Source organism: Carassius carassius, chromosome 1, assembly GCF_963082965.1.
Source record: "Carassius carassius chromosome 1, fCarCar2.1, whole genome shotgun sequence".
Classification (NCBI taxonomy): Eukaryota; Metazoa; Chordata; class Actinopteri; order Cypriniformes; family Cyprinidae; genus Carassius; species Carassius carassius.
In genome coordinates this window covers 27,949,325-27,958,973 of record NC_081755.1, presented here as the reverse complement: position 1 = coordinate 27,958,973, position 9,649 = coordinate 27,949,325, and the positions used below count along the sequence as shown (strand labels likewise).

Sequence of the window (9,649 nt, the reverse complement as noted above, 5' to 3'; positions counted from 1 at the left end):
AATAGACAGCATATAAATGAAAACTGCATAATGTTATGGAGTAAAATGATCCAGGAAGTGGTATATGGCTGTGCAAGCTTTGGAGGTGTTGATGGAAGCGATTTACTGGAATTATGCTTTGATAATCGTATTGAATATTATCCAGATGTAGTTCTTGATTAAGTGTGATTTTCTCACCTTTTTGCTCAAAATTATACATTTTATTATACAGATTTTTTTTGTTTAAAAGTAGAGGCTTTGATCTTTATTTTGGTTTATTGGATAATCAAATTTTCATACAGCAAAATATATGATAGGCCATCAAATTTTAGTGAAAATCATCAAAATCGCTGGTGGTGGCTGGCAACTTTTTTTTTAATGCTAGCGGGGAAAGAGTTAATGAGCACAATGTAAGAATCTTTATGTTTCATCTTCTCACTATAAAAAAGTTTTAAAGTAGATTCAGTAATTTTTTTCTTATTTACGTTACAACCAGGTGCTACGTGTCAGTGACTCCCCAGACCTGTCCTGCCTGTTTGGGAGAGACTTGAGATACGCTAGATGGCGGATGGCATCTTCTTGGTTGTGCCTTACATAGTACACTAAATAGGATATAACCATTGTAAACCAGCCAAACATTGTTACTAGCATAGCAAAGTCAGTGGTCCTCCGGAGTGTTGCGCAAAAGTCAAGATCAGTCGCTACCAGGATGAATGGCATACCTTGAGCTCCCAGCTCCTCGGGTTCAGAAGTGTTGCACACCACCTCAGCGAGGGAGGAGGGATCTAAGAGCAGCTGTGGCATAGCAAGCTGCAGACGGCAGTCACACAGCCAGGGGTTATGAGAGAGGTTAGTCTGGGCTCTGAGGTCACCAAACGCCTCGGGGTCCAGTGTCTCCAGCAGGTTAAAAGAAAGGTCCAAGCTGTTTAACGAGCCCGCTTGGTCTCGAAAGGCTCCAGGCTCCAGATGCACCAGTCTGTTGTGGGAAAGATCTAGTTTGAACAGCAATGGGAGCCCTATAAATGAATCAGATGGTATAGTAAAAAGCAGGTTGTTGTCTAGGTATAGATGTCTTGTGTTGTTCGGAAGGCCACGTGGCACCGCTATTAAGTGCATGTCTCTACAACGGACCATCAGCCCACCGTCGACACTCTCTGAGCAGACGCAGCTCTCTGGGCATTCTGACACACACACATCCAAGATGTGCAGAAGAAGCATGAAAGTGAGAGCAAGGCAGCTGGCCACAGCATGACCCTCCCAGAGGAAGCTTAACATCAGGAGGAGGAAAAGCACACCAGCTCAAGACTCCAAAAACAAACAGGAAACAGGAAGAAAACGAGTCATTACAACTGACACCCTGCTATCATTATGCTTGCGGATTGCAGAGTTATTTTGAGGATAAATGGGCACTTATCAAGCAACTACTGGTTTTCTTACAACACAGACTTGTCTGTATTTTTCAAATGTACAGGATGGATAAGAAATAATAGAAAACGATTGGTACACATCTAATTTGTATATTTGCTTGGTTCAGTTTATCATTCTTTCAGTCCATTGATGTCATCGTTCACTAATAGCCTATCTCTATACAAATACTAATATATATATATATATATATATATATATATATATATATATATATATATATATAGGGTATATATATATATTTACTATCTTTAATTTTTATATTCAATAAAAATGTTTGAATAAGTTTAGGAACTTAAAATGGAAAAAAAGGCGAAAATACTTACCAGACAAAAAAGGTGAAAACTCGCCTCATAAACGCTGGTGGTTTTAAGGGCACAAACACGTTTTGTTTACATTGATGAGATTTATTTCTTTCAATTTTTTCTTTGAAAATGTGCTCACCCTTGTCGTTTATTCACTTCTATCCTCCTAGTGTCGGAATGTGAACGTTTCTTCATTACCCAAACGGCGCATGATGTTTCCAAAATCTTCATTCACGTATTAAATGGGTACAAATTCAATCCTGTCGTGAGGACCGACTTCTTCGCACAGAAGCTTCTCAGGTCTGGTGTGATTTTGGGGCACTGAATCTTTCCTCTCATACACAACTCAAGATAAACTACAGATGGCGCTATGAGAACCGTTGATTTTTCTTGACGCAGCTCTATGCACCCTTCATATATCACTGAAGTGTAGAAGTTTTTTTGTCAATAACATATAATTTTCATAATAATTTAGTCTCCAAAACATTAAGATATTTTTTCCACAAACTAGTAAAATCTTGTTACTTTGTTGTTATTTTACAAATTCTATTATAAAAATGTATCACCAATGGTAATAACTAATTTTAAAAACACACACATTTTAGAATTTCTCTCTATGCTTTTATTTTATATTTTTTAAAGTGTCCTCCGACTTTTGGAAGCCATTGCATTCCACAAAAACACAACAACATTCCATGATTAGCCTGTACTATAATATATTTATTACATAAAGTTGACAGAATTACATTTTGACATTTTTCTTTTGCCTGCAACTTTACCATGAACGAAAGTACCATGAATCAGTCAATAAACACAAATCTGTAACACTACTGTGACTTCATGTGCTTTATTTCAGCACAAGTTCGACAGACTCGTCTCTGCTCTAGAAACTAGCAAAGGTTCGTGAAGCATCTGAGGATGAATGTTTGTGTTGGACAAAAAAGATTCAATATGTTTAGCAAGTGCATGTAATATTATTATCGTGAGATACCAGTTTCAAAATCATTCTGAAGGTACACTGATTTCTAATAAGTCAAAATAAATTATGTTTCTTTCTCACAGTCACCCGAAATGTCTGTTCTGGGAATAATATGTAATATTTTTGTTAAGCGGGTACGAAATTCTGCAAAAAGGGCAACAACAACAATTTCATTCACAACATTTGGGGGCTCCAAATTCTCATAATAGGCAAAACTGCATACAGTTGTTTTAAATGTAATCAAATCAGTTCAGTTCAGCACAGAGCCTGTTAGGCCAAGTTCATCGGCTGTAGTGAAACACACTGTAGTGTGCACACAGTAGTTGTGTGTTTACTGTGAAAAGCTTTCACTGAACCAACATCAGTCATCGACAGCAGTCTTATGATCTCTTCCACTTGTGGATATCATCAGCATCCTCCTCCAGCGCTGCATTCACATCTCCCAGTGCAATCATCAGCTGTGCCAGGTAGTATGTTGTCATAATAATGTGCTTTTTGTATTCGACATCAAAGACATTGAACTTTGTCAGTGCAATCGTGAGGTCAGAGGCCATGAAGACCAGGCTGCCCAGCAGGATGAGAGGCCGCCGGGTACGAGCAGCCAGTGTGGCCATGATGACAATGAGCAGCATGTAGCCCCCTATGGCTGGGACGAGAAGGTCAGCTTCTGGATCAAGACGTAGGAAGGGCACCAGGTAAACATACATGCCAATGCCGAACAACCACAGGATGAGGTAGAGGATAAAGAATGAGAAAGACGAAGATGTTGCAGAATATCGAGAGGACAGGAAGGAAATAGAGTAAAGCAAGTGGGCCAGTGCAAAACAGCCCATTCCTAAAAAAAGAAGAAGACAGAGATAAGACTGTAACGCAGAGCTATTATAGTTAACCAAAACTACAAACCATAAAAAAACTCAATGACCATAACACAATAAAATGATCAAAATTAAATTAAATTAAAACTATTAATACTACATCAACACTGCCATTAAGAAATTAGTAATTCATATAAAGTTATCAGTTGTTATATATTAAAATGGAAATGTAAAGAAAACCAAAATGAAAACATAATAACAAATGTGAATATACATTTTTGGGGCAAATCCCATTATTCTAAAAGGTGTTTCTCATTTTATTCTTATTACTGTTATATATGCACACACATAGGCTTGAAAAAAACAACAATGTGATACACAAATACTTCACAATTTAAATGATAATAAAAATAATATATTATTGTGCCTAATGGTCTTACAATAGTTTAAAAAAATTGTGAAAAGTAAGAAAAGTTTTTTCCCCTCTTGATTTCATAGTGAAATATGACCCTGGAAGTTTTGGTAGGCTTTGTATCTGTAACCCTGATCATCTTAAATAAAGACATGGGACAGGAAGAAATAATCTTTACCATGGATAAAAAGTTCTGGCCAAATAAGGCAACAGTCTCCGCCCGCTGAGAGCAGCAACCCTCCAGCCACGCCCACTAGACTCCGCCCCCCATTATAGCTGAGCACCAGAAGGACCAGACAGAGGATGGGAGTAGCCTTAAAGCCAGCAGCCAGAAGAGAGGGGGCGGAGTCTGGGATCCACAGGTAGAAGTATATCATACAGGATGCAAAAAAAGGGAGGAGATAAAGAAACAGTACACAGATCTGGAAAAGAATGAAAACAATACAGGTATGATTTTTATTAAAAAAAAATACACAGCTTGCACTTATTGTGCGCTAAACAGAATTCAATCAATATTACAACGCTTTCATTAAACATTAAATTCAAATATCTTATTATAAAAGAAAATCACATAGGATATGAGTGTAATTCTAAGCTAGAAAAATCCTTTTGTGGCTAAATGTGGATCTAAATGAGTAAACTGGGTGTGATAGAAGTTGACAAGTAAGCCCACAAGAGCAGAACACAGGTGTCTGTGTTTGTGCGCAGGTGTGTGTGTGTGTGTGTGTTTGCTGAGATTACCGTGTTCCTGTGTTGTCTGCGGTCGTAAGCATTTGTTTCCAGGATGTCCATCTCTGTCTTCTGGCCTAAACAGTCTCACACACACACACAGCCTTCTCAGATGTGGGCCACCTATTGCACAGCTGGGAGATCTGTAATGCCTCTGTAATACCAGTGTGTTTCACTGGCTGCGGTAGGTCTGGACTTTGGACCATTATGAGTGATGCGTTATCTGTCAGATTGTTCTGTCATAAACAACGTACACCCCTCACTCTCTCTCCCTGTTTTTGTGCCTGTCTCTCTCTCCGTCTATGTTTCTCTCTGCATTATGGCCTATTACCCCATAGTGACATCATCGCCAAGAGCAAAGGTTTGGTGATTGAGACACAAGTTCAGAGAGATAAACTTTTATTTTTATTTTTTTTATTAATGCTATAAAATTACCTTTTTTTTTTTTACACTTTATTGGCTTTTTTGATGTACATGTAGGTGTCAGTAAGGATAGACAGCACATAACATTTTTATATATATAATGTATATCTTTTACATTTCTCTGATAATTGCTATAATACTTATTCATTCTAACTCTTATTGATCATTAGCTTCTCAGTTGTTAGTGGTTTGAAAGGCAGCATGGTTGGAAAATCTGTTGCAATTCTGGAGATATTGCCATTTACCCCACTTGAGGGCGCTTGAATTATTTTCATACTTTTCTCATTTAAAATATACTGTAACATTTTTGTCATACATTTGTTAATAAGTGTGATTTGAGACGTGTATGTATTTAGATTTTTGTAACTTGAAATAAGCTTATGTAAACGTAAAAAAAAGTATTTAAACTTGATGCACTAAAATAACTAAATTAAAATGTAAACATTAAAATAATAACAATAGACATATATTTTAAAATAAAAATTATTTAACAAATTATAAAAACATTAAAATTACAGAACCATTAACAAAAATACAATAAAACGATAATGCAGAATATACAAATTAAAATGAATCAAACTCACAATAAAATTTAATAGTATCTCAAAGACACTAAAACAACTAAAACTAAAATATCCTGTTTGAAGATCACTGTTTTCATCATCAACAATACTATAGTGCTCCTTTAAAATATCCAAAGCCAATGGATTCACACTGAGTCTAATCATTAACAATCCTGGACAACATGCACTTTAACCTGCTCTGTCCCACTGCCTCTCAAGTTCAAACAGTGAAGAGAGAGTTCGACGGACATCGGGAAGAGAAAAGGCGAGGAATTAACAGGTAAGTGAAGGTTGTGAGGACAGATTGTATCGGTGTGATCACTGTGTTTGAGATAAAGGACAGTATATAGTTGACATAGAGGTGGAGAGAAAATGAAAAAGGGGAGGAGCCAAAGATTGAATCAAGAGCATGTGTGGGGCAACGTAAAGGCAAATCTAGTGCATGCTGGTTTGATGTTCTAGAGTTTACAGAATTACAGTTGTTATTGTGTAGATGTGGATAAGAATAATAATAATAAGCTCTCTTGATCTACTTTAGCAGACCAACCAGTGAGAAATCAGCTGGATCCCTTATCTCACTAGATATGACTGACAGAGCCTTAAAGGTTGGAATTGTGGGATATGGACATTTAGGTGAGTTGTCCAATGAACACTTCTGTTTCAAGAGTCGTAACTTTCTCTACTTTGATTAAATTTGCACTCAGAATCTAATATTGCATAATAGCATTGACAAAATAAGAACATCCCATACTGATAGTCAGAACCACGCATGGTTGCCTAGGAAGTATCAGGGAATTTTAAAATGTGTTTTCAAGGCATTTAAAATGTGTTTTCAAAAAGCATGGAAATTCACTGGTCAAGAAGAGCAGAAGAGCTTTAATCACTCTTATGTTCAGTATCAGTTCATGTTCTTCCAGACCATGAAGCTTGTATGTAATCCTTTCTCTTTTTCTCAGGCCAGTTTCTTGTTGAGAAGATCCAAAAGGAAGGGCCTGAGGCAGGACTGCAGTTAGCATTTGTTTGGAACCGAAATGCAGACAAATTTAGAGATTCATTGCCAAAAGAGCTGATTCTACATGACCTCTCAGATTTCACACGCAGGTAAATTTTGTATTTGTAGATATAAAGTTTGCATACACTTGTTGAATATTTGTTTGAATGGAAGAGAGACGGCAAAATGTAGTGTATTACTGTGGCACTTACAGCTGTTTTATGTGTGTGTGGTGTTTCAGAGACACAGATGTAATAGTGGAGGTGTGCCATCCAATGATAGTTAAAGAGTTTGGGGTCAGATTTCTGTCACATGCTCACTTCCTGGTAACTTAAGTCCATCCTTTAGATTTTCACCTGAAATCCTGTCTGCCATAGTACTTATGTTTATTTCATAGTAAACTGTTAAAACTGTATCTAATCGTGTTTTTCCCTTCCTCAGGTGGGCAGCCCTTCTGCCCTATCAGACCCCCAGCTGGAGCAAGATCTTCGCACTGCTACGAAACAACATGGGAAAACACTTTATGTGCCCAGTGGTGCATTATGGGGCGGCCAAGATATTCAAAAAATGAATGACAGTGGAACTTTACGGGTAAGACAATTACTTTTAAATACAAGGAATTCAAGCACTGTTTAAAATTAAATCTAACTGTCCATAAAAAAAAAGTTATCTCCAAGAGGTGGTCTGCCTGAATAAAAAATACTGAATATTATCCAAAACTTAAGTTCAACGAGTTTCATTGTCCCTGCCACATGAAAATATATGAAAGTAAATTACAAATGTCTCTCTTCTAGGCTCTCTCTGTCCGAATGTCTAAACATCCCTCTTGCTTTCGGCTGACTGGTGGTCTGCTCTCTGATTGGAGGGAGGGAGAAGGGAGGCGGGTCTTGTACCACGGCTCAGTAGCAGAGCTCTGCCCCATCGCCCCAAATAATGTGAACACTATGGCAGCTGCAGCCATAGCCGCATCAAAGCTGGGCTTCAATGGGGTTACCGGAGAAATCGTTTCAGACACTGCGTGAGTCGCAAACTGGACCTCAAAAAAATCTGACATTAACACTCAAAACCTTTCCTTTACACAGAAAACTGCCTTCATACATAGACTAGGCCACTTTTAAAGTTAGGATAATATTAAACCATTAATCTTACTATAAATGACTCATTCATGCATGTTTGTATTTTTCTTTTTTATTCGAGCTTATCTCTCTTTGCCCTTCTCTCCAGATTATCAGACTACCATATTGTGGAGGTTGAGGTAACTGGTCCAGATGGGTTCACAGTGAAAACAGTGAGACAAAACCCCGCCAAACTGGGAGCTGTAACAGGAAATGCCACATACAATTCCTTCTGGAGCAGCTTACTGGGTATGTATAAGAAAGACAGATGGAGTAAACTGATGCAGTGCATTGCCTTAAACCCCAGTCTGCACAGAACATCCTCAGCCAAATCTGGATTTACAGAGAGAATGCAGGCATAAAAAGACTTTTTTTGGAATGGTCCTTTTTGCTTTCTGTTCTGCTCAAATCTAACAAAAAGTGCAAAATGGTACATGAATACATGGTTACATATTTTTCGGTCTTATCTGAATTTCTGTTTGTCTTTTTTCAGTCTGCAAGGGTCATGGAGGGAGGGTATATCTCTGTTGATAACAGTGGACTGCTGCAGAAAGTGTACAAATTAACCGAAGAAAAACACACGATGAGGCACATGATGAATTAATAAAACAAGTGTAATAGTAATAATGTCGTAGACTTTAATTTCAGTTTTACAGCTGTGATAGACATGACAAAATCTAACAGTGCTGGTTTATACTTGTGTATTACAGTAACAATGATGTTCCAGTGTATTAGTTTAGCTGGTTTGCTTTAGCTACATCAACTGCTTGTCATTTAACTTACACTTATTTTTTTTTTAAAATAACCCTTGAAAATTTCTCGTTAGTCACCATATTTGTGAGAGTACATAATACTGTGAAGGGAAATCTATCCGTGAGTAAAGAACTGTAAGAAAGTTTTCATAACAGTACATTTATGCAATCCAAAGTCTTCTAAAAAGATTTTTGTTAAACACAAAGAAAAAGTTTAGCACTTTAAAATTAGCACAGTGAAAATGAAGAATTACTGACTGTCAAATCATTATTTAAAGGAAACGGCTTAAATTTAGGTCTGTCCTTTATATAAAGATACTGTAGGACTTTAGAAGACCCAAAGTGTCAGTTTTGAAGACTATTTTAGAATTTTTTTGACCATGATCACCCACGGTGTTATTTTCGTTATTTTATATATATATATATATATATATATATATATATATATATTTATTTATTTATACAGCCTTTTTAAAGAGTGTATAAATAATTATTTTTTTCTTAAACTATTATTGTAAAGAGTTTCTAATAAAGATCTATTTAAAGTGCCCCTATTTTGGTTAATGAAAGGTTCATATTTTTGTTTTGGGAGTCCCCAACCACAGGTTGACATGCATGCAAGGTCAAAAGACACTTTTATTGTCTTATAATATGCATTTATTTGTAACTTATTTTCTCAAATATTCCCAAACGATTCATATTTCCAAACCCCTCTTTTGCATGATGGTAATCTGCAATGATTTGGTCTGATTGGTCTCATTTTCATTTCATCATGAGCCTGTAATGCCTGATAAAGCAGTGTTTGTGAGCGCAGTGCTGCTTTGTGTACAGTGTTACCGGGGAAAACGCTATTTTTACTGCTCCAAAAGTGGCGTCTATTAGCAAAAAATGAATTAGCATTTTCATTCGGATCAACGTGAAAAGACCAACAAGTGTGCGGCAGTATGCTAATGTTTCATGTTGACATCTACACTAAACGGCTTGGGATTCATTTTAAAAACGACACGTTTCAATGATTGAGAGTCGACTCTTTCTTATGAGAGACAATAATTTATACACGGTGCACTTTCAGATTTAATCAATTGATTGTTTCAATCAATTAGAGCTGTGTTACACACTGCATGAAATGTCATTTTCAAAAATCCATAATAGGGCCACTTT

At 36.8% G+C, this 9,649-nt stretch overlaps 3 protein-coding genes across 4 annotated transcripts; 1 reads left to right on the top strand and 2 right to left on the bottom strand.

Annotated features, from left to right (window-relative positions):
• Window positions 1-258: 258 nt before the first annotated feature.
• Window positions 259-2,021, bottom strand: lrrc3cb (leucine rich repeat containing 3Cb). 2 transcript variants are annotated; one of them, XM_059524788.1, is made up of 3 exons: window positions 1,731-2,021; window positions 1,122-1,284; window positions 259-995 (listed from the first exon to the last, which is right to left on the bottom strand). In XM_059524788.1, exons 2-3 carry the CDS (start codon window positions 1,252-1,254, stop codon window positions 466-468), a joined length of 663 nt encoding a protein of 220 aa, XP_059380771.1. In that variant the 5' UTR covers window positions 1,255-1,284; window positions 1,731-2,021; the 3' UTR covers window positions 259-465. The 2 variants fall into 2 exon arrangements, with proteins under 2 accessions (XP_059380771.1, XP_059380688.1); XM_059524705.1 differs by having other exon boundaries at window positions 262-1,284.
• Window positions 2,022-3,003: 982 nt separating this feature from the next.
• Window positions 3,004-4,926, bottom strand: tmem86b (transmembrane protein 86B). Its single transcript, XM_059524577.1, has 3 exons — window positions 4,657-4,926; window positions 4,094-4,337; window positions 3,004-3,523 (listed from the first exon to the last, which is right to left on the bottom strand). The coding sequence occupies exons 1-3, from the start codon at window positions 4,705-4,707 to the stop codon at window positions 3,069-3,071; spliced, it is 750 nt and encodes a 249-aa protein (XP_059380560.1). The 5' UTR covers window positions 4,708-4,926; the 3' UTR covers window positions 3,004-3,068.
• A 1,147-nt stretch (window positions 4,927-6,073) lies between these two features.
• Window positions 6,074-8,523, top strand: aspdh (aspartate dehydrogenase domain containing). The gene is made up of 7 exons (XM_059524449.1): window positions 6,074-6,263; window positions 6,587-6,731; window positions 6,863-6,947; window positions 7,063-7,212; window positions 7,416-7,639; window positions 7,846-7,985; window positions 8,230-8,523. The coding sequence occupies exons 1-7, from the start codon at window positions 6,215-6,217 to the stop codon at window positions 8,265-8,267; spliced, it is 831 nt and encodes a 276-aa protein (XP_059380432.1). The 5' UTR covers window positions 6,074-6,214; the 3' UTR covers window positions 8,268-8,523.
• The last annotated feature ends 1,126 nt before the right edge of the window (window positions 8,524-9,649 follow it).